This window comes from Denticeps clupeoides, chromosome 6 (genome assembly GCF_900700375.1).
Source record: "Denticeps clupeoides chromosome 6, fDenClu1.1, whole genome shotgun sequence".
Lineage (NCBI taxonomy): Eukaryota > Metazoa > Chordata > Actinopteri > Clupeiformes > Denticipitidae > Denticeps > Denticeps clupeoides.
In genome coordinates this window covers 15,744,731-15,770,030 of record NC_041712.1, presented here as the reverse complement: position 1 = coordinate 15,770,030, position 25,300 = coordinate 15,744,731, and the positions used below count along the sequence as shown (strand labels likewise).

Below are 25,300 nucleotides of genomic sequence, written 5' to 3'. Positions count from 1 at the left end.
TTCCTTTTGAGCTAAAAACAGTACTCACTAAAGTAACTATTTTTACATGAATTCTTCAGAACAATGAGACAAAGTGAACATAATCCCATATCTCAGGTGGTTCCAGTTCCAGATTTATAACAGGTTGGGAAGGTGCGTAAACCAAAAAAAAAAAACATCAGTCTTGCTCAATTAATTTGTCAAAATTGCTAAAAAAGAACACTGTGCTATACATGAGCTTACTGCTGTCCCTAGATGTTGCCATGGTTACACAGGGTGTCACTCTGATGCAGATATAACTGCGACTGACAAGAACTCTTTATCCATTAAAACATTAGTTTTTATTTACTTATTTTATTTAAATTATATATTTCACTTATTCACTAATTCACCTTCTTTTATACTCTAAATTCATTCATCGTTTGCAGAGACCTGTGCAGCATGAACAGAAAGGCTCAAAAAGGCGTGTTTTGAGGGAATGTAAGTGAAACATCCTCCCATACTTAGAAAGGGGTTAACCGGTTGGTGCCAGATGCCAGGGCATCTCCCCAGACCAGTTCCCCTTTCCAAGTTCAGCAACAGGTGGCTGAAACCTGATCAGTCCTCTACATCACAGGGGCACCTTCCGAGAGAGCTCGGGCAAACTTCCCAAAAAACAGCCCGACAAGGGGTCAGGGGGTCCTGAGGTCCGCACTGGGAACAGACGGGAGGTGTTGTCACAAGCCAGCTTGGCACTGGGTACACAGGAGCCAAACGGGAAACAGAAGGTCAGGCCCCACAATAGTCTAAGAGAATCTCCCGAGGGGCATCCACAATAGCCGGGCAAATAACTGCTGTCAACAAAGCACTCACGGCCCCCCTATTCATCACCATCAATGAGCTGACCACACCCGGCCTTACTTCCTCCAAACACCAACAAGCAAACGGATCATCGCAATATGCTGCAAAATACATGCATATTCATTCAGCATTGTTCTTATTTGCTCTTAAATTCTTGGATTGTTTCCTTACGATTCTTCCTTTCTAGCAAAAACACAATCCAGTCCAGCGCTTGGCACACACAATACCTTTATCTAGCCGAAGGATTTTTCAGACTGAAGTTCATTCGGGTTCAGTCCAGTTGTCATGGCGAGCTACCCTGGCGAAGCAGAATGTTGAGTAACAATTCCTTTTAAGGCTCCTCTGTTATACTGCAAACCCTCCAAAAACGCTCAAAATATTGGCATAATGCAGAAAAAAAATTGTAACGCTCATGACTGAGTGGGGAGCTTATTGCAAGTTGCTCTTCAAAATCTTTATGGGATATGGCATAAGTAATATGATTCAATTTGAAGTTATCTCAGGTTTCCTTGCTCTGGATGCTATTTGTTGGTCTAAAGAGATAGATAATCTGAAATTTGACAAATTCTGCCAAAAAATGTTTCAGTTCTTCTCGTTTCTTATTCTACATGAGAAATAAGTCAGAAATATGAAGCAAAAGTAAGGGATCTACATTACAGGGCAAATGCCCGAGCACATGGCATAAGACCACCGAACTCGAAAATGGAAGGAGCACAGACATCACCCCACCTATCCCCACTCTGCTATCCCCCGCGGATCCACAATGAAAATGTTTATTTGTCTAAAAAGATCTACAAAACAATCACTTTGCCCGACAGGAGAGAAGGGTTTCCAGCTAGGAGGAGATTTAATTAGCAAAATCTCGTTAGGTCTAACAAAATTAAGCGTAAAACAATACTCGGCAGGGCTCCGGGAGAGGCAGGGGCTGGGAGCGATTAGGGCCGAGAGGATATCAGAGTCGGTTCACTTCCATGCGACTGAGGGGGTCTCGGAATATACAGCAGCTTTCACACTCAATTAAAGAGACTTGCCTCGTCTCACCACACCCCCATGCCCGCCTTTAAAAAAAATGCCGCATTTAACCTTCCTGCTTTCTGTCATTACACAGTCATGGCGAGGGTGCCCTCCAACCTCATCGTCCTGCCTCCAGCCATCCACGGCATAGGCAATTCCACCTAGGACCAGTGGAGCATTTACGACACCAAATTGTGTTTCCGAGCAAATCTGAATGCTATTAAAAGGCAGTAAGGCGTGCTATTAAAGTTGGGAAATAAACTTCTGCACGTTTGCAGCAACAGAAAACAAAAAAAGTCTCCTTATTGCATATCTTAATATCATTCATAAGTTTATCATGTTTTTGTTGTTATTTTCTTATCAAGTGAAGTGAAAGTGAAGTGATTGTGAAGCACTGCGGCACAACACACGGTGACACAACGAAATGTGTCCTCTGCTTTTAGCCATCACCCTTAGTGAGCAGTGGGCAGCCGTGACAGGCAACCAGAGAGCAGTGTATGGGGACGGTGCTTTGCTCAGTGGCACCTCAATGGAGCCTTGGCAGCTCGGGATTCGAACCGTCAACCATCTGATTATGGGGCCACTTCCTTAACCGCTAGGCCACCAAAAATGCGGTGGTCTTACAAAATGTGCACTAATACTAATGTAGTATTGTAGTAACTTAATTCTTAACATGCAGCAAGTGAGCAAATTCATTTGAATTGGTTCCTCCAGGTAGAAATAAGGAATGGGGTAAAAAATCCAGACGACATTTAAGTGTCTTATTCAACAGCGTCAACTAATGAAAAATTGCTACAGCATTATTGTTACTTTGTGTTGGCTGTGAGGTGCGGGTTTCACAATAACAGAGGTCAAAAAATATATATATTCCACCTTGTCCCTTCAAAATCGTGCCAGAAGTTGTTTTTCTTTTTTTGGCAGGTTCCATGTATTGAATAGCCTGCAATACCAATATACACTTATGTCACTAGTTGTTCCCACTGTAGTTGTGTAGTGTTCCTATAAGCACAATTGCTCCTAAGTATTTATTTGGTTAGTTTATCTGTTTAAGCTGAGAGACATTGAGGTGTATAACAAATGTTGGAGATGATAACCCAAGGTGATGACCAAGTTTACCTACAGCATGATAGTGTCATGCGGCATTAAGTGCTTCTGTTGGACGGTAGGTCCGGAGAAGAGGATCAGGGGAAACTACTTGGCTATTTGAGGAACCCGGGGCCGGAGTTACTGCCCAAATGTGTCTAAAAATGGTTTTCTTGAATACTCGAGCCACTTACAAAGTTTTTGTCCTCAGCACCACAGCATCTAATATTCCTGTCAGGTCCACACTGCACGCTCCAGGCCTCCTCACGAAAACCTGTGGAGAGAAAAATAGGGAATTTCGGGAAATGTCTCAGTGGCCAAAGACAAATATGTAAGATAATGAGCATTGAATATTGAAAAATGTTGATGAATGCTAGCGGCTAGACAGTTGCTGGGACCCTTTTTTTTTTTTTTTTGGTTTTCTTGACTCAATGGGACCAGTGTGTGAGAAAGTCAAGGGGAAAAGAGAGACGGTCCTGAAGGGAGGGGGGCTGCCATGCTGTCTCCAGGTCTCACTTCACCAGAGACAAACAGCAAAGTAGGACCTTTTTTTTTTTCTTCCAGGGAGCATTTCTCAGGTTTCCTCGGGCTACAAAGAAAACATTTTAGCCCTTTTTCTAATCCCTTCTGCAGCCTCCGAGGAGCTCTGGGGCTGGCGAGGCCCGGGGAGACAGTCTCCACTCGCCGCCACCCGCCAAGTCGCAGCTAGCCTTCCTGTTGACGTCAATGTGAATTAGAGCGGACCGCGGTGGACCGGCTCCCCCCAGGGGGCGGGAGGGCTAATCACCTTGTTCCTCGCAAACCACAGAGGAAACATTAGCATTCCTGGAGCAGCAGACCACCACATCTGCCCAGGCCGCCTGCACGCCTGGCCCCCCTCGACAAACAGCGCACGCTGGGGCTCCCACTCGCAGGCAGGAAAAAGAATGGGGGTGGGTCACTTCGGCCCCCCTCACATCACCCTTTCTTACCAGTCGAGCCCATTCAGTCTCCATCACGCTCCAGCATTCAGGCAGACGTCCCACCGTCAAGGAATTCTTCATAAAGTGGAGCGGTAGGAGGATGAAGGGCTCCTGGAAGATCACGTTTCCGACTTGATTCATTTTTTTGCAGGACGGGCCTCGCTCTCGTGGCGATATTGCAGCATTTTAAAAACACACCCGACTCCCGATATTTATTTTTTTCCGCCTTCAGCTTTATCAGTGTGTGCAAAAAAGGAGAAGCTCTCTGGTATCGTTTAAACAGATCGTTGTTAATCATGTAACCAGCATGAGGGCTTTCTGCCACCTCCCCCTCCCAGATTCACTAAGGCTTCACGTTACTTTGAATCCAGTCGAAGTTTTGATCTGAAAATCTCCTCCTTTGGTTAGGAGGGGCTGGGGATAAGATTGTCTAGGACTGATTCTCCCACAATGCACTGCTAGAAGCAGCCCGCCAGCTGTTCAGTGTCTGTGATAACAACAGCTGCTCTGAGGTTCAGTGCTTCATGTTACTATGACAACAGCAGGCTGGTGCATATGCAGCAGCCGCATCTTAATAAAGTGACATAATGCCATCGTTCCATTTCCATAAGAACAGAGGACACGTGTCAGTGCTGAGATATGCATTTTGAACATGGTCATTTTTGTCATCTTTTATTGCGTTGCATTTATAAAAATATGTACATCAGTACAATGCTTAAAAAAACTTTCAAGTGAAGTATGAGTAGAAATACCTATTTATAAAGACAGCAGCACAGTGCTGTCAGTAGCTATTGTTTGCAATCACAGACCAACAAATCCTGAGCTCTGGCTTAACCTCTTAAGAGCAACGCATTACACTCGTGTGTATGAGTCCTGAGTTTTACACGACCGACACCCAGCGTGCAGTAGTCACAACATCTGTACTAAGAATATTCCAGATGTGGCACACGTCCCATCTCTGAATTTTCAACTAATCATGCATTTGAATGGCCAGTAAAACGTATTCCAGTCTCTTATGAAACCGAGACATCATGAAATATTTCAGAAACACTTTTTAACAGTTCACAACAATGAAGTAGACAGCAAAACTGCAACTGCGTAAGGATGGCTAATGCATCTTAAAGTGAAGTTACTGTACAGATAATTGTGCAATTACTCAGCCTAATGTGTTCCCATCTCAACACGCTACACTAAATTGTCGTGGGATCTGACTGTACAACTGTCCGCTGCGAGACCTTCTACCCCACAGTCTGCTAGATTTCAGAGTGGAAATCGAGGGATTTTTTTACACCAGTAAATGCTCAGATCCGAAACATTTCCTACTTGGATTACCGGCCTTGGAGGTTGTTGGGGGGGAGGGGTCTTCAAAACGGAACATTGTAAAAAAAAATCATGGGGTGGCTACTTGGAGTGTTATTTTTATGGGGATCAACCCCTATAAGTAAGTTCATTTGTTGTATTTCATGCTGCATAGCTTCAAAGGTTACAACTACGGGAAAAAAGGATCAAAAGAAAAGGAAAAAAGGAGCATGTTCTGAATTAGAGACAATAGTCATTTTAATTATGAAATAATTGTGTTTCTTTTAATACTTATGAATTACTTACTCCTTTAATTATTATTGGAACAATATTACCTAGGTATATTTATGGGCTGATATGTATTATCTCTAGTTTAAAAGTGTTCTGCTCGTTTTTACAAATAAAGAGGGTTCTGCACCTTCAAACCTGTCTGACTGTATTCATCAGTACGTTCTTGTCGGCAGCCTAAATGCTCACAGATCATTACCAAACCCTGATCTCCATTTAGGACAGTTGCAAAACATTCTTTCACGTCTAGTTTAGGAGTGAGCTAGTGGTTGTTCAGAAATCAGGCCATCACCAAAGCTCAGCATAAACAGAGCAGATAAAAAGACATCAGAGGCACTAAATACTCTATTTATTTAACGGATCCACCTTATTTACACTCAGAATTCCTCTGAAATGTGGAAAGAAGAGCACCAAAGCCAGCTTGAATTTCCGTCCCACACCAGTTTTCAACTGGGGCTCGCTAGGCACTCCAGAGCTGAGATTTCCTGATTCTGGTCTATTGAGGTATAGGATAAGTAGGGGCGCCCCCATAAAAAAGAGGCAGGAGGCACCGATGAAAACCTTTTATATCAGACTGTTGTTATTAAGCACTTTACACTGGCCGTATAATCCTCAACGATTCATATGGTACTTCAGACAAATTAGCTACATGCTCCGTTTATAAAATATTACAGCGCGTATAAAACCAACAGCATGTCCGACACGTTTAAACCTGGCCCTAAAAACGCAGCAATAATCACGTCCGTTCTACCTCAGCATGGCTGTAAAGCGACCCAGACAGCAGGATCAACAGTGTGCTGACAAAGTGAGGCATTTCTTTTACTTCGTTTCAGTAGCCTGCGTGTGTTGCACCAGACAAAAACACACCGTCACATGAATGGCACACGAACTAATCGAATCGACCCACACTGCGTGCTGACAGGAGACATTTGCTATCTATTCATGCAGCGCCCACAAAGAGACTGGGTAGGATTCAACCTATGGCTGTTTAAGAACAGGAAAAGAAGAATTCTTAGGAATTAGGAGGGATTTTGAGGACAATGGCAGGTATTCCCAGTGGGGTAACAGGACCCAGGCTGGCGTCGCGAGGGGTTTTAACTGCACATTAAACCACAGCGCAGCTGACGCAGGCAGCTGGACCAGACACAACACCAGCGGACAAAGACACACGCAACACACAGCTACAAGCATGACATAAATAATACAGCTGTGCATAGGCAAACGTATACGAGTTTAAAGTAGAGCACCATGTTTACTCCATCTTCATCACCGTCACCAGTTTCTTCATTGAAACCCTAAAGATATATTTTTTAAAAATCACCAAAATTATTAGAAAAACACTTTTTTCTCTTATTCTGAACCCCTTGGTGCTGTAAGTATCATGATACCACAAACAGCTACTCCGTTATAAGCGCTATAATCGACTGTACGGCCCAGGCTGTTATTTTTAACGTTCTCCAATTCCACGTATTTCAGGTCACTGTCCTGCTGGAAGTAAAAATTTTATTCCCCAGTCTATCGCCTTATCTTTTGTGAACTGAAATTCTCTTTGTCTCACTTCATGCTTTTTCTCCTCTCTTTTTTTGTAACCATTTTCTCGGTCGCAATATCACAGATGCATTCCCATGGAGCTGAGCTACCACCACTATGCATCTTAATCACTGTGCATTAGCCCAAGAAATAAAGATCGCCTCATTATTATGATTAGTGTCAGTACTAGTATTACTAGTATTACTATTATAACTATGCTAAAATATTATTAAAATCATTTGATCTTGCAGTTGTCTGTGCACCTTCTGAGAAGACCTGCCCGATATTTGAAAGGTTGCCGTTTTTAGTTGCCACACCCTCCAATCAACCCCTGGATGAAGGATTCATCCATTTTGTCCCAGATGCAGTTCCTAATATCTCCATTAAAAGTGCCATATGTTTGGTGAGCAGAGGGCTGTCACTCTCCTAACATCTTCTCACACATTTTACACTCTATTATAGCTGTGAAATGTTGTAATGACATGCAAAGAAAATATGCAAAAAGAACATAGTCTTAAATGAGTAGAAATACTTATTTATAAATACTTTATAAATACTTATTTAGTCGTTTTTCTTAAATGGTATGATTTCTTTTTGCAATAAACTATATAAACACTTTTAGTAGTAATAGCAGTAGTTGTACTAGTATTAACATGATTATGTGTTATGATTATGCATTAAACATTTAGCAGATTGCATAATCAGTCTTATCAGATGCAACTTACAATCAGTAGTTACAATCAGTAGGACAGTCCCGCCCTGGAGACTGGAGGGTTAAGTGTCTTGCTCAGGGACACAATGGTAGTAAGTGGGATTTGAACCTGGGTCTTCTGGTTCATACCCACTAAGCTACTACCACCCTAGAGTGATAAGACATGCTCATTTTATACTGTAGAGGATGATGAAGGGTCATCTGCTGTACTAAATAACAGAAGGAGCTTTTTGATAGCGTCCCGGTCCAGCAGGCCCCTTTCAGCCCTTCTGTCTCCCTCACACAGCTCATATGCTCTTTCGCTTTTACCAGAACTCCAGGGTACCCTGGACCACTGCCAGCCCTGGCTTCTCCCAAACCAGACATGAGCTGCTCAGCAAGCTTCCTGTCCTGGGACTTGAGGAATGAGGACTGGGGATGAGGAGGGGTGGGAGAGCAAGAGACAGTGAGCTTTCATCTGAGTCTTCAGCCCCAGCTGCCTTCCTTGGGCCCCTTTATTTTTTGTGATGCTCACCAGCACTGGAAAACCTTAAAAGGTCCTTGTCTGTGTCCTGCCAAACACTCCCTTTCTCGCCTTTTACAGTTTGAGCGCTCTGAACCAACCCTACAGCTGCTGCACACAATGGCGGAATTCCCCTCCAGGTTCTGAAGCCAGCATGACCTTTACCCCTGTTTTTAACCCTCCATCACGGCAGGAAGGAAGGGGTTAACCCTTTCCTCATCCCTGAGCAGGAGTAGTGTTTTATGTAGGTGGGGTTGGAGGGGATGGAGGAGAGGCATGGTGTCATTAAGGATGCCAGAAAGCCGAGAGGCCGAGGTGTGACAAGCCATATTAAGTGACCTTCTGAAGTTTAAAAATACTTTCGCAATGGTGGCCATCAACCATTGGTCCTCGAGGTTTCCCTTTCATGATGCAGGGAATGGAAAAGGAGACATGACCCACGTCCAGGTTACCTTTCATCAGGGCTGAAGTCCAGGTGCTCCCATTACAGGGCACAGGCAGAGGTCCCAAAACACCTGTCCTGACAGAAAGGTCATCGTAACCCCTTGTTATAGCCAGAAGATGGCAGCGGTCCACATCGCTGCATCTACATTTAACCCCGCGCGAGCAACAGCTGTTTAAATTTTACTTTTAGCGCCGAGCTGTCATCAGGCCTTCAGATATGAAGGGCAGCGTTATAAAGTTATACAAGCGGACGTCCCATCTGAACCTGGTTTTGAGTGACCAGATCAGATCCAAATGGAGTAGAGCAGGCCAGGCTATGGAAAATGTTTCAGGACACACACACACACACGGAAATCATCCAGCCCAATGCAACTATGTGTATGAGTGTCTGTGTTAAACTGTAAATTGCAAACAGAGACAGGTGTTTTAAAAAGAAGCACCATGTGAGATTTCTGCTTTAAAACATGTGCCTGAAATTCTTATTTCGCTGCTACAAACGTCGATTCGCAGAGACTGGCCCGGACAAACCAGCAGTGACAGTCAGACGCATTATTTATAAAATGATTCTGGAGTCATGTGTGGGTGTTCAGATCAAATTTAAGCACGTTAAGCCTCTCGCCATTTTACTCCAGGGCTCCTTTTCAGGGGCAAACGTCCCTACTGCTGCAGCTGGCATTTTTCTTTTTTCATTTACAGACGTACGTAAAAACAGATGAGAAATAAAATCCTATTCCCTGTACACTAGTGGCCACCTCCATAACCAATAACGTCCTGACCTACACTGCTCAAATCAATGTTCCTTTCCAATAGATGTCACATGTATGGCATTTAACAGAAGCCCTTATCCAGAGACTTACCATCAGTAGTTACTGGGACAGCCCCCCCGGAGACACTCAGGGTTAAGCATTTGCAAGTACAGTTTCACCCTGTGACTTTGTGGTCTTCTGTTTCATGGGCGAGTGTGTTACCCACTTTCACCCCTGGGTGTCTCTTGGTGATTGCCATGCTTTTTATTCCCTTCAGGATGTCAATTAGCCAAAATGCTTATTATCGTGAAGATGACAGCACTCACATCTGGCTGTCACTCACGTTATACTATCTGCTGGGCTTCAGAATTAGAAACGGAAAAGACCTCTACTAATTGGTTAATTCAATCAGCAAGGAACTTGAGGAATGAGGGAAGGAATTATGCTTTTGATAAAATTGCAACAGATGGGGTTTTACACACTCAAGCTTGCGGAGGTTTTTTTTTTTTTTGTCAATGCACATGCACACGTAGCATGTGAAGAACTACTGTTTTTTCTTGCAAGCCGAGAGCATTTTTATACAACACCCACCGGGAAAGACTTGAAAATTCCTCACCTTTCTCTTCCAAAAGTATAACCTACCAAAACGACAAAATGACTAATTCTGTCTACTGCCAGTGCTGAGGCCTCCATATAGCTCTGTACATAGAGGGATTTGAACCTGGGTTTTCTGGTTCATACTCGAGTGTGTTACCCACTAGTCTACTAGCACCCTAAATCTGTCTACTGCCAGTGCTGAGGCCTCCATATAGCTCTGTATATAGAGGGATTTGAACCTGGGTTTTCTGGTTCATACTCGAGTGTGTTACCCACTAGTCTACTAACACCCCAATTCTGTCTACTGCCAGTGCTGAGGCCTCCATGTATATAAATGTCCTTTCCCACTCAAGTCTGTCTTCTTTAAACTGCCTTTAAAAGTGTCATGCCACAGCATCTTTGTGACATCCGGATGTGACAGAATCTGGATGTGACATCTTCGGGGCTGATGACAACTGATAACGCTGATTATTTGGACTAACTGAGAAAAGACTGAATAAAATGCGAGTAAGCAAGCTGAGCAGTTTTTGATTGGATATTGATATCAGTGGCCATCCCTTTATGCTACAAGAACAATGCAAAAATCTTTTCAACATTGTAAACATCTCTGTGTGTCCCTGTGCATTGCTGATTATGAACTATAAAAGATGTAGACGACGAACCTCACAGCAGGAAGCCAAAGCCGAAGGCGGCTTTTGATCTTCATTGTTTCAGCATGTCCTCTGCCACTGCATGGAGCCGCACGGCAATTGGTGGAATTAAGATCAAGATATCATGATTCATTAAACTACCTAAACACCTCATTTACAGGGAAAGTTTTCGTGGTGGCGTAGCAAAATGGCATTAGGCAAATCCTGTTGACAAATCCTCCAGTCATCTTGGCTTTGTCCAAAATTCTAAGAACTCCACCAGCTCTCTAAATGCAAACACAGAGCGTTGCAGCCTTTCAGAGAGCAGGATTCGTTTTTCTCCAGCGGGAAAGATCGCTGCCGACAGTACCTACACCCGCCGCCTTATTCCACAATCTCCGTTTACTGCGCCACTTGAAAGGGAACAGGATACATCCAAATAGGACAAAGGAACAAGATGTGGAGAGACTGTTGAGCGACCATTGGCAAGTCAAAAAAACCCTCAGAATAGAACCCGCGTCTGTCCCCAACGTCTGCCCGTAACTATAGGAAACGCACAGCATGCAGCCACGCTTTTTACATTTACATTTACAGCATTTATCATACTTATCCAGAGCGACTTACAATCAGTAGTTACAGGGACAGTCCCCCCCTGGAGCAACTTAGGGTTAAGTGTCTTGCTCAGGGACACAATGGTAGTAAGTGGGATTTGAACCTGGGTCTTCTGGTTCATAGGCGAGTGTTTTACCCGCTAGGCTACTACCACCCCACGCTTGAAACCCCTGCAAGAGCATCAGCAATTCCATCTAAACCTGTGAGGTTGTGGTTTGATGCAGATTTCAGGCTTCGTAGGTAACGCACACAGTCCCAGGAGTTGGAGGAGCGGCCCCGCCGTCCAAGATGGCCTCGCCGCTTGTGTATTTCATTCGTCTTTAATGACTCGCGGTATTTCTACAGCCGGAACAACGGAAAGAGGTGCCCAGCAGAAAACAGAAATCCGAAAACGATGCATATTTCATACTGGTGTACCTCGTGGCGAGAGCTTTTATTTATTCTTCCCTCCGACGGGTGAACTTTTTAGTGCGCCGCATATTCATAGACGCTACAAAGCGGCCGGCAGAGGCGGTCCCGGACGGTAATGCGCGCCGCTGTCGCACCCGGCAACTGTATGTGCACATATGCTGTCGGTGGGCGGAGGGGGAGTGTGAAGGACTGTATTAACCTTGGTTTTCATGCCATTCGGGAAAACAAATCCTGTAGACATGGGCTGGGGCCTAAGCTTTGAAAGTAATGTGAGAATGCTCACACTCTGTTGTTTACCGAAGCCGATGAACTTGAACGTGTCCTGGATGCAGAAGGAGAAGAAAAGTAATGAAAGCCATGAAACTCTGCCCAAACGTTCCAGTGCGACGCATTCCGTACATTTTTCATGGTGTTTTATAACTGCATTTGAACAAAGCGCAGTACTATATATACATGCTCATTTAGCAACGACCATAAATTGAATCAACTTGAGGCCGTGTTAGATAGTTTTTATATTTCCTTTGATTATTATATTTTTTCACACGGACATCTTGGTCTTTTCAAAATAGTCTTGTTACTCTAGTTTCAATGTGTTTGAGTTCCGTTGACTATTATCCAGCTAAATTCAGCATTCAGAAACACAAGAAACATAGAAAAAAATGGCATTGGTGTATCTTTGTAGAAAAAGACGAAGTGAGAGGAAACAGGCAACTGTTTGTGAGACGTGCTTTGGACATGTCACTGTATACTAGAAAGGCAATGGCAAATAAAGTGTTTTAATATTTCTCCGCTGGACGTAGTGTTTTTTAACTGAATTAATACAAGATGAGGCATTTCTGGACACACAAGCACCTCTAGTTCTATACCGGAGTAAAGACTATCTCTGCTGTGTGCAGATCTATAGAAGTTGGCCTTCAGCTTTGTGTCGACGCCTACAGCACACAAGTGATCAACGTGAACTTGAGTGCATATCAGACTGTGACTTTAGATGCGCCTCAATAAATGCCAGTTAGATGTCAAATCTGATATTGAATTGTGGTAAGAGCCCCTTCCAGCAAAAAAAAAAATAAAAAATCCACAGCAGAGTCGAAAGGTCCAAGGCCATCACAGTCTCACTGTGGTCAACCCGCCTTAATGCATTATATGGCGAGGATAAAATGGTAGTCCTTAAAGCATTTGGGGGATAAACACCTCATAAAGCAGGAGTAATATACTGCTCTGGAAAATAAAATGCACATCCACTTATCTAGATTGACAGACAATTGCAGAGCTCTTACAGGACGCGGAAGCTGCCAGGCATGAGCATCAACGTCAACAAGTAATTCGTTTCGGTGAATTATATTCCGATGACTTCCAGCGCCTAATGCCCCTTTTGGCCCTCAAACAGCCTAAACTGTCTAGCAGTGGGGCAGACTGTGAAGCTGCATGAGTCGACTGGAGAGAACACGGAAGAAAAATGATAAGGGCTCAGCGCAGCCTACTTCCAAGTTCGACAACCTCTAGGCCATTATCACGCACCGGGCAGGGTGGGACATGCGAGGATCGATGCGAGGAGCGCTGGATCACCGGAAAGCCTCCCTCTAGGCCTTGAGCCTAAGTGGCCGAGCGACTTTGCGAAGGAGGGACGTGCGAAATGTCCAGAACACGTGAGAGCTGCGCCTAACATACTGCACCTCGCTGAAAGAGATTTAAAGTGTCACCTAAACTCTTCCCAGCTGCCAGTCTCTGCCAGTCCCTCCCACCCGCAGCACGCGGTCCTGATACGACGGGGAATTTGGGATATTTGTACACGCGATCGCTCATTTGATGGCACAGAGGGGGGAAAAGTCGGCCAAGGGGCGGCGTATCTCTTTTCTCTTTTGATCTCCAGTTTTGAATTCAAATCAAATATTTTTTAACCTCGACCCTGCTCGGCTACGGCCAAGGCACCTAAACATAATAAATTCCGGATTTGCTGCCAGGACCCAATAATTCTCGTGCTGAGGCAGCATATCTTTATGAGGATTATCAGCATTCCACAAGAAATAAGAACAAAGGAGCTCGGAGGTTTACAGTCTTGTCAGAGGTCTTTAAATGCAGAATTAATAATAAGCTTTTGGTAATTTGATTTTTGCTTTTGATCATTCTGTAGTAATTATTTCCTCCCCTCTTCCTCCAGAAAGAAAGAAATATTCCCATATCAGTGTGATAAAAAAACACAAAACAACAAAAACAACAAAAGCCACCACAACGCAATTCTGAACATGATATTATTGTAAGTAATATGTATGCATTTATTATTACCTTATTATAAAATTAATGCGATATCTATATCTGTATCATACTTTTTGATCTTACTTTTTAAAGAACATTAGTCACAAAACCAACATTACAGTTCATGCTCTCATTCCATGCTGTGTACTTATATTGAGCCTGTGTTCCGATTTACTCTGGGACTTTTTGATGTGCAGTGAAGTACGGGGTGATTATAAAATATGTCCAGCCTGCCTCCATCTGCATAAATCCGGCGGAACCGGGGACTTGCCCACTTCACCAACCGGCGGAGCACCTGGCCAGGGGCAGGAGGGCGAGCGGTGAGGCCGCTCGATGGTAATAGCAGGCCCCGGCTCCTCTGAGAGCCATTGGGATCAACAGGGCTTAGTGATTCCTGCCGGCCCTACAGAGGCCACCTGCATGTGAATTGCGCATGATGAAAAAAAGCATGCGTAAGAAAAAGGAAAAGGGGGAAAAATGTAAAAAAAAAAATTGACTCATACAAGCTTATACAAGACCTTGACGAGTTCGAAAGCAGGGCCCAGCAGACAAGGCCTTCATGAATAATTCTGACATGATTCTTTCTGCTCACCAGGAAACTACAAAGGGGCGAAAACATCTTCCATTGCCTGCCAATAAGGATATGACGAAAAAGACTATTAGCTGTACATGATCCACAAGTCATAATGGTGCTGGGCAGGAGGAAACTTAAAATGGCATCACTAAGGTGACATTAGGTTGGTTGTAGAGACAGAAAATGACAGACAGTAAGGCAAATTCAATTTTCTAAATAGTTTTACGGCAGCACGTAAGTGCCTGAATTGGTTTATTAACATATGCTCTTCCCGCTCTGTTTATTTCCTTCATTTGGGGAGGCTAAATCTCTTTTATTAGTGATTATCCCAAAAAAGCTGCAGGACCTAGAAAATTGCGCCTCACAATGTAATTTGCCCGTAATGTGGGGGAATGGGGATATGCAAATATACGCCTGGCTGTTTTGGGGCTGCAGCTTTTGCCCCTGGGCTGGTTGTCCAATGGCAGAAATCATCAATTAAGATCCCAGCAGGGACTGCAGCATCGTCCCCATTCAGCATCTCATATTTATCAGACAGCCGACATTACGGCCCTACAGTGTTAGTCTTCAAAACTTGGTGCACATAAGAAAATAAAAAATTGCAGTGTTTTTTTTTTTTGCATGGGCACTTGTAATAACACTTTTGCATGGGCGTGTAATAACACTTTTATTAGCACTGACTGGCAAATATAAAAATAAAAAAACTTTTATACTTGACAACTTTTCGTTTATTGGACGTGCTGGGGTGAAAAGAGCATTCCTCAGATTCCCCCCATTTCCACATGTGTCAGAATCCTGATTTACTTTAAATAGCTGCTCCCCGCCCGGGACAAGAAACAATTCATAAACACTCTGCAGTGCACAGCGGCTGGCAGATGTTGCCGCACAGTATCTGAGCGAATGCGTATGAAAGCGGCGTTTTGTGGGGAATAAATCCCACCTGGGATGCAGTAACAGTCTTGGGATGAAATTCACCCACAAGAGCTTCACAACTGCAGCGTGCCTGGGTTCATAGCTGTCTGGTACAAACGCTTACGCTAACTGGGCTACACACACATTGGTTATTTTAATGTATTTTAATAACTGTAGTCAGTGTACATGCAAGGAAGCCATAAAAAAAAGAATATTCTAAATGTACTTGATTTCTATGTTCAAATGTAATTTCACACAACCTGACCGGATCGAATCTGTAATCCTATGTATGGAATATGACCAAAAAAATAACATTTAACAACTTCAATACACATGCAACTAATATTATTTGTAAGACATAGCTGATTGATTCTTACGGTAAACTAATTAAAAAAAATATATATATAGACACCAATTCAGTGACTTATTTTAACACACTTTTTAACACAATATTTAAAAATATTGAACTGCATATTTGTCAGAAACTTTTTTTTTTTTAAAAAGTCGGTCCATTAACCAAAAGTTCGCGATATTTGCCGCACCCATGTACAACAGTGCGAGATTATTAACTTTTAAAAAGACACACACGCACACACGGCCCTTTTTTTAATCGCAGGAAATGGACATAACGCGCAAAATGCCACAGACATCACACATGCCGCGTTCACCCAGCCAGCTCGTCTCCGAAAACCTTTATTCACGAAAGGGGGAGCATTTAACATTTACCGCTCTTAACCACGAACTAACTAGTCCATGCAAATCATTTACGACCATTAATAAATATCGCGCGGCGTTGCGTAACATGTTTGCAAGCGCGCCGACACGAAACAAGCAAAGAAAGAAGAAAGAAAAAAAAAACCCCGAAAAGCCCATTATAACGGGAGCTTCCCACGTTGCCAGCAATTTACCATAAATTTTCAAATCCAAACGCAGCAACGCGCCAAAATAATCCAGGCAGGCACCGCACCTCGGCAACACACACACACACGCACGCACACACACACACAAATCCCTTCTCTTTTTCTCCTCTTTTCCTCTCTTCCTCCCTCCCTCCAGCTCACTCAGTCTCTCTCTCCCTCCTCCTCCCTCTCTCTCTCTCCCTCTCTCTCTCTCTCTGCCATGGCCCTGTCTGTATGAATAATGTCCAGCCTTTTGTAATGAGAGCGGAGGAGAGAGAGAGAGAGAGAGAGAAAAAAAAAAGAAAGAAAAAAAGAAAAAAAAAAGAAAAAGAGGCGCTGGAGTGTTAGCTCGGTCTGCGCTCTGACATTGGAAATGAATGACAGCTTACCTGAATGCCAATCTTCATCAGACTGACACCAGGCTGACAACACAGCCTATACTCCCCTACACAGGCGGTGACGTCTGCCATGCGAGACCCCTCCCACCATCCCCCCCTTTCTGCCTGCACCTCCGCCGCGCTGCCGGTGGCGCGCCGCGCACCCCGGGCCCCGCGCCCCGCGTCCCCCGCCTCATTACGCGCGGTGCCCGCCGGCCCCCTGTCGGCGCGGATTATCACTTGCACCGCGCCGGAGCTGGAAAGGATCGAACCTTTGCAGGGCTGCACTTTACTCATAGACGCTATTCATTTATTCAAAAGTCGAATAATAGTGATCATAATAATGACAAAACCTACCGTTTTAATTAGAGCCTAATGTGTGGTCTCATCAAAACTCGCCAGTCTGTAACTTGAGTAAATTTAATGAAAGAAAGGACATTTCGTCAACTGACTGAATTATTCAAAAAAAGAACAGCGAAATGTGTGGGTGTAGTACGCGGAACACGGTTAAAACACTACAACTCCCAGCATGCAGTGCGCCCACTGCCTCGATTTGATTGGCCGCTTGCGGGCAGGTTGGCTGTCTTTGTCGTTGCTTAAGTAGCCAAGGAGATTAGCATCGACATGCTGGACAGTAAAGAATCCTAAAATTAAAGCTATTTCTATGTCTTATTGGTATATACATCTAGTTACATAATAGATCGGAACATTGACGCGCGTTTTGTTTAGCTTTGCTGGGTAACTGGTTTGCTTGCTGAGTTAGCTTTATATATTAGCGGTATTGCTAGTATTGTTCACCGTCCAGGGCGATATATTATTCCGCCCACGTTGGTTGAGTTGACATCTACGCCTTGCTGCTTTAGTTAAATACTTGATGACTTTTCAGGGTCGAATTGGTTAACGTGTCGGTACACGTATTAATGGTCTGGCTTAATTTTATACAGGAGTGAAATAATCTGATCCAAACTGGAAAAAAAGATTCTTACTGCTCACAGATCATGTCCTAGACAGCGTTTCCATAAGCAGCAGAAGTGAAGCTTGATTTAAAGTTTTTATTATTGAGAAATGGCTACTCTCGTGTTGGGAGTAGGGGCTGGTGTTTTTATTATTATTGTCATATGGATTGTGGCTCTGGCGTTTATTATGTTGCTGTCAAGAGCATCAGGTGCAACAAAGTAAGACATTATGACGTGCTTCACACTTCATTTCTAATGTATGCCTTGTGTTAATATATATTTTTTATTATATGTCATCATGTATGGGCTTTTATGTTGCTAAAGTTCTATGCCAATTCATCAAACAAAGATGACATTTTAATTTGCTGACTTGTTCGTTTTTGAAACTGGTTTGTGATTGTGTGTTTCTGTTCTGGCCAAGACTGGGCATAATCCCCATTTTACTCCTGGCACTAATTGCCACCTTGATCCTGGTGTTTTTTCCCCGCGCTGCTGAGGCACCCTCTCCTGTGAAAGAAGTGCAGGTAGGAATACCTCGCCACACAAGCAGACACGGATGAATCGAGCTGGAAACAATACAGATGTGCAGCTACTTCGGAAAATGCTTGTGCACCAACTTTTTGATTTCTCTTTTTGGGACAAACCACAGCAAATCAATAGTGGTTTTAATCACGTGAATTCATTCACTTGTCACTGTATTACAGAAGCAAGTGAAATACCAATTATTTATGGGGTGGTAGTAGCCTAGTGGTTAACTCATTCGCCTATGAAGACCCAGGTTCAAACCCCACTTACTACCATTGTGTCCATGAGCAAGACACTTAACCCTTAGTTGCTCCAGGGACTTTCCCTGTAACTACTGATTATAAGTTGCCCCGGATAAGGGCATCTGATAAATGCTGCAAATGTAAATGTAATTATTTGGACTTTGATTAAAGCCAACTGAACGACACAGTTATTTTTTTTTTTTATTTTTTTTTTTTTACCTGCTTATGCAGACTTTTCAAGAAGCATTTACAGCATTTATCAGACGCCCTTGTCCAGAACGACTTACAATCAGTAGTTACAGGGACAGTCCCCCCCTGGAGCAATTTAGGGTTAAGTGTCTTGCTCAGGGGCACAATGGTAGTAAGTGGGATTTGAACCTGGGTCTTCTGGTTCATAGGTGAGTGTGTTACCCACTAGGCTACTACCACCCTGCATGTGGTAGACCCAGCCTGGTTAATCTCTCGGCAGCAGCACAGAGCTGCACTGACTGAGGATACCAGCCAGGACGCTCCACTGCTTCCAGCTTATTCTCAAAGAAGCCTGTTTTACTGGAAAGGAAAGCCAGGGTTGGTCAGTTCGAGTGAACTGTGCTTATTAATCCTTCTTTGGTGAGAGTTTTAAACCATGAATTATTCAGTTTCTCATTTAGATTAATATGGTTATATGTGTCATGCCCGACCAGTGAATATTTAACTTAAACTAAAATGTATATTTGTGAACTCTTGTTAACGAGCGACAAGGTATTGCGAGCCCTTTTTTGCAAGCTTCACAAAAGCATGATATCACAGTGCCAATTAGGCCGACCCCAAACAGGGGGCCCGTACAGAACGTTCGATTGCACATTAATAAAACATGGCCCCAGCACTGTGCATCGCTAGCTGACTAATTGGCGAATTAGAAAGTGAGATGCGTTAAACGAGAGAACACCGCATCCGCTAGAGACAATGCCCTCCCCCCTTCGGTCTGGTCTTTAGCTGGCAGTTGGCTGCTGCCCTCTCGTATGATTTGGCCTTCACACATCCCAGCTGCTCCTGAGGGAGACGGCTTTATATTTGGTGTTCGACTCCACCTCCGTTCACTATATATTGTCTTTTTCTTGAAACACTATGCATGCATGTGTAAAGTCAAGTGATTGTAATTGTTCACATGTTTGATGTTTGAATGTTGCAACATGCCATTCATTGTTCTGTACATTAGAGAGCAGTTATTAGGTAATTATATCTTACATAATATTAATTCACTTACATTTACAGCATTTAGCAGACGCGAGTTACAGTTGGTAGTTACAGGGACAGTCCCCCAAGTGTCTTGCTCAAGGACACAACAGTACTAAGTGGGGTTTGAACTTGGTGGTCTTCTGGTTCATAGGCAGGTGTGTACCACTTTTTCTTTAGAAATTAAATTGCTCCTATGCTTATTAAGTGAAATGAAAATAAATGAAATGAAATCCATTCATTCTAAACACAAAGATCAACAAAATCCTATGTTCCCATGCTGGTAAGCCATCAATCCAGTGGATTTAGTGGCACTCTTCTGACATCTGGTGGCAGGAGCCTGCAACTGCATTCGTCTGAAGCGTAGGAATATCTCAGCGTTACTCTGTTGTTAATGCGCATGTGCACTTCTCTTATGTTGCAGATCGTGGACAGTCTCTTCATTGGCCGCTACGTTCTTCTGTCCTTAGTGAGCGTGGTGTTCCTGGCAGCGCTCTTCATGCTACTGCCCCTGCATTTCCTGGAGCCAGTTTATGCCAAGCCCTTAAGAATGCACTAGAGCAAAAGGCCAAGTTGGCCAGGCTTCTCGTCAATGTTTACTGCTCAAGATGACAAGGACCAACAAGAGGCCTTAGTGTTTTTTTTTTTTTTTATTTTCCTTGGACCTCAATGAAAGACACAGTAAACATTGAAACATTTAAACACAGAGAGGCTTATGTGACACGTGAAGAATTCAGATGGTGCAATGGCAGAAAAACAGAAGTAGCATAACTGACAATTTAGGCGTTTTCTTCCAGTTTTTGTTCATTTTTAGGTCAACAAATCTACATTGCTGTTTTTCGTTCATTTGTTAAATGTTTTTTAAATAGAGATAGATATTTATTTTTTTGTCTTATAAGAGGAGTTGATAGTTTTATTAACAGAATTATTATTTCAAAATTACAATGAAAGAACTGAGAAAGTGTGCAAGTGCTTATAATTCTTCAATAAAGTTGTTGAATTGGGTGAATGCTTTAAATATCATTAACCTTGTGGGATTTCACTACACACATGTATGCCGTACGTAATTGTAATGTTTTACAGGTTTGTAGTTTTTTATATATATATGTGTGTGTGTGTGTGTGTGAGTGTGTGTGTGTGCGCACATTTCTAAGTAGCATGTGCTACTTCAACTGACATTGGTGCAAAATTAAATATGTTGAGATTAATTTTGGAACAGAAAGATAAGAACATGAAGGTATGTTTTAGTACCCATATCTTAAAAAAAAAAAAAAAAGTTAAAAGTGAAGTGATTGTCACATGTGATACACAGCATTTAACCCATCTTGAGTATGAATGTAGGCCTGTATGATGTAGTGCAAATGACCAAATACCATAAATTGCATCCATGTATGAGTGAAGTATTAGCCTCTTGACTAAGCAAAGCTTGAGGTGAACAAAAACGGGTAAAGCTGTAATTTCAGCATTTTACCCTAACAAAAAATAAGACAGATCTAAAGGCAGTTTTTCAAGAGTCTCATTTTCAATTCCCCTTGAATAGCAACTCATGCTTGCAAACGTCCCCTGTGCCTTATCCACTGCTTTATTCAAAAATGGCAAGCCATTGAAGCATTGGAGCTGTGCATGGGGAGAGATGAACCCACAATTTTGGGCTCAATTACATGGGCCTGCACACCCCGCATTCTCTGAGCTCTTGTTAAAAGTGGGGAGTCTTGTGGGACGTGCGGTGAAATTCCAACCAGGATGATGAAAGAGAATCTAATGAATCAGATCCAATCCTATTAGTTCCAGCCCACATCTCAACACAGAGGCTTTTCTACATGGTGATCAGCTATAGATTTCACACAGGCTGAGAATTGGCGTGCAAGGTGGGTATCGCTGGATTAATTCATGCAGGGCTCTATGCCAGCCATAAATCTTGTAATTACAATGTTTCCAGATTGCAGTTAAGTGTTTTGCTGTGTATGTAAATACACCATTTTTTGGAGGAAAGGGAGGGGGTTGGATAAAATTTTTTATCCAATTTTATGTCAGACTTGTCCCTGCTTTAAAGACAAATATCAAAATGATCTACCCACAAAGGTAAATGTTGATTTTTTAATTTAGAAGGTAAAAGTTATTTGAAAAGGGAAATATTTTATATTTTCAGGTACAATTTGCACCATAAATAGCTACACATTTGAACTACAGTTCCATACCTGTGTACCTGTGTTTCTGTTAAAATATAGATCTTTAAAAATTTTTGTCTGTGTCTGACCCATCTTCTAGTTTTTGTTTTTTTTTTGTATCTGGTCCCTCTTAATTTTCATTTCAGTTGAAGAATTCTCTCTGGGAAAATGGCAGAACAAAGTGTCTGGGGAACCAGGCCCTATTGGGAGTCTCAGGCGGGAGGGGTTTTGTGTGTGTATGTGTGGCAGCCAGCTGGACACACAAAGAAACGGGGTGGGGGAAGAGAGAGTGAGCAAGGAAGAGGGAGCGAGGGCAAGAGAGACGTGGGGGAAGAGAGGTGTGAGCGGAACCCCAGGATGTGGGTGTCAGTGGTGGATTTGGGGGGTGCAGGGGAGAGGGGCCGAGATCCTGGCATTGTGATCCACCGAAGCAGAACTCTCATGCACTCCCACCCCGTCCCACCCGTGCTCGTCTCCGGGCTCAAGACGGTCCATTGATGTCCTCCTTAAATGAGCCCCCCACCCCCCCCCCCCACCCCCAACCATATTCCATAATCAACAGTTACTGATTTCACAAATAGATTCTTTTGGGATACATTAAATATCGACATTCACATGACATTGCGTAATGAGATTTTTATCCCCTTTTTATCCTATTAGATTTACATGCGGCTGCACTAAGTTCAGTATGTGAGAGTGGTGGATAGAGCTCCATCTCCACCAGTTTTTGCTTTATGTATTCAGCATGCGTTTCTTTTTTTTTCAGCTGCTGAGGTCTCGGAGGAGACAGACATGCGTCCGCTGAACCGGCCTTACACAAGAAATCACACATTAAACTCCGGATTTGCTGTTGAGTGCTCCTTTAGCTCACTTTAAATTAGATCCCAGCCAATCCCAAGACCCGCGTGGAGCGGAGGCGTCAGCCACTTTTCTCCGTTTCCAGAGGAGAGCCCTCTTATGAGAAGTTTTATTGACAATTTGTCTTACATCACATGGCCTGCGCGCTACAAGATGCAAGGTCTAATAAAAGTGTCTGCCGAGATGTATGAAACCACGAGCTAAAGTGGATCTCCAGGGGAAAAAGAAGAGCGCCTGCAGTCAGCGACTCGGCGCCAGATCAGGAGTGCTCCTGCTCAAGTTGGAGTAGGTTGCCAGGCAACCACTGATGTATTTCGGGGGGACAGCAGAGCGCATTTTCTCACTGCGGCCCGGTCCCGCTCCATTACACCCTTTGTGTGAGGCCAGAGGGTGCTGTCAGTACCCCACACACCCAGGAACAAATCCCAGGCGGCCAGCACCTCAGCCTCTACCCCTCTCCCAGGAGGGGATTACCACAAAGCCTGGCCTCCAGAGGCAAAGATTAAGGCCCAATTTAGAGGTCAGAGTGGTCTCCAATAACCCCTCGCTGCTATGACCTGACACCTCTACATGGGGCCGAAGTGTGGCTCTTTTTGCTTTCCTCGACAGAGTCCCGCAGCAATGATGGAGGGGGGGATACTTGTCCTGATAGAGCATCCACCTATAATAGGGGCACAGCGTTGGCATAGACATAATGGGGCCTTTGTATCACAATTATATGGATGTTTGGGGGGGCAATCGGGATATGGTCATTAAGAAAATCAGTCGCTGTCGGAGCGCTACACATCAAACCTGCATGAAATATGAAGGGAATATGGAAATTCAAGAATTATCTTCCTGGCCACAGCTACTGGACAATTCAAGCTCTGCTCAACAGCACAGAGATCTGGCTTTAGGTATGTGTCTGGCATACCATACCTATCCAACATCTCTGCCAACCCAGGAACACAGGAAGACCTTGTGCTCAACACAAGGCCTGAAAATACATATATACATTACAACATCCAAAAAACTTAAAAGCTGCAGTGGTGTGGTGTTCCATCCTGGTTGAGTCCTTGCCTTGCTCTCAGTGTCCCGGAATGGGCTCAGGAGGCAGGACTGCATGGTTGTTGAAAGTGAGTAGGAAAGTTAGCAAAACTTAAAGCAAAGTAAGGAAGATGCTTTATTAGATAGATTACATTTTACATTTACATTTATGACATTTATCAGATGCCCTTATCCAGAGCGACTTACAATCAGTATTTACAGATTATTGTGCATATGTTTGATACATGGTGAAAAGGGCCATATAAAAATTTACAACGTTTGTGGTCCCCTTTTCAAGGGTTCAATTTCCTTAATGTCCCAGCTGGATGGACTGCAAAGTCTGAACAAGATTAGTGGTCTTCCTGTGATACTTAATCAAATGGAATTCATATACAAACTATAGATATCTGGAGAGCCATACCTCATTATTATTATCAAATTTAAAATAAGAAAGTTAAGTTATTTTAGAACAAGAGCAACAGTTGGAGGAAATTAAGGTTATTTTCATCACCATAATATTAAACATATGTCTGTTCTCTATCATTCACTCCATCATAGTGTCTTGAAATGTATCAAGTTTCACGTCTAACATTCTGTAATTACAATCTTGTCATTCTGAATTAATATCATGATGATATTGTTTTTGATAAAATGTTTGAATTTATTCCAAATTTCTACTCCTTATCTACACACTGTGAACAACCTCTTATAATAAATGATAAGGACTGTGGATCACACTGGACAACACATGGTATTGGAAGTATAGAAAGTTTGGAAACAAACCCCACATGCCCCACATCAGGCAGATTTGGACAACTAGATGCATACAAATATGTTTACAGGTGAGGAAAATAAGCCTTCAAATCGCTTGAGTGCTTTTAAGGTTACTTGTGCCATGAGCTTCCCGGGACTACATGCTTCTGACCTCCATTAGCAAGAAGGACAAACCTGAAACCAGTCAAGAGGTTTCTGCAGCACAAGAGTAAGTCAGGGCCACAAGTTCAGCATGGCACCTCCGTTCCCGCAAAGTGTTAAAAGCTGCTGGACCGAGAAGCGTCGCATCGCGCCAGGCCAAGAGCGCAAGCGACAAGTCACTCTTTTTTTTTTTTTGCCCGGCTTCAACAATTGAGCCGCGATGCTGTATGAGACTCATACTGTGCGAGAAACGAGCAACAAATTTCGACTGGCTAGTGTGAAAGACGGAACGGGGTGGTTTTGAATGTGGCGCTACTGAAGAAAGGAAAGGGGGGGGTTTTAAAAAAAAAGTCTTTTGTGAGCCCAGTCTCGCTCCCCGTCTTAGGCAATCAAAGGGAAACGGCGTTCTCGGCGCCAGATAATTGATACGTTGGGTCAGGAGATTGAAATCGCCCATCGGACACAATGAATTGCCACCGGTCCTGTCGGCGAGATTGTCCCCCTGGTTCTGTCATGCTCTTCGATAATTTGATTATTTTCAGGAAACAAGAAAGGAGACAGAAATATCTTGTTGGGCAAAGCAGAACGACGGCCAACAAAGACATGGCCTTTTATGGCAGTCGCATGGTAGAAGCCATTGGAGAGGGTCAGTTTTGTTTGAAAACACCCCCCACCACTGAACCTTTTCAGTGAATGGCGTGCTGAAGCAACACTAGGATGGGAGGGTTGCCT

The 25,300-nt window shown here is 43.4% G+C and overlaps 2 protein-coding genes across 2 annotated transcripts in view; one reads left to right on the top strand and one right to left on the bottom strand.

Annotated features, from left to right (window-relative positions):
• The window catches only part of pknox2 (pbx/knotted 1 homeobox 2), a 49,383-nt gene extending 32,615 nt beyond the window's left edge, over nt 1-16,768 (bottom strand). Inside the window, exons 1-2 of the mRNA XM_028983290.1 lie at nt 16,676-16,768; nt 3,111-3,190 (exon numbers count right to left, since the gene is read on the bottom strand). The gene's annotated coding sequence lies outside the window, so the exon portion shown is untranslated. The remainder of the gene's footprint in view (nt 1-3,110; nt 3,191-16,675) is intronic.
• A 211-nt stretch (nt 16,769-16,979) lies between these two features.
• Nucleotides 16,980-20,606, top strand: tmem218 (transmembrane protein 218). The gene is made up of 3 exons (XM_028984260.1): nt 16,980-17,838; nt 18,041-18,143; nt 20,026-20,606. The coding sequence occupies exons 1-3, from the start codon at nt 17,729-17,731 to the stop codon at nt 20,158-20,160; spliced, it is 348 nt and encodes a 115-aa protein (XP_028840093.1). The 5' UTR covers nt 16,980-17,728; the 3' UTR covers nt 20,161-20,606.
• Nucleotides 20,607-25,300: the final 4,694 nt, after the last annotated feature.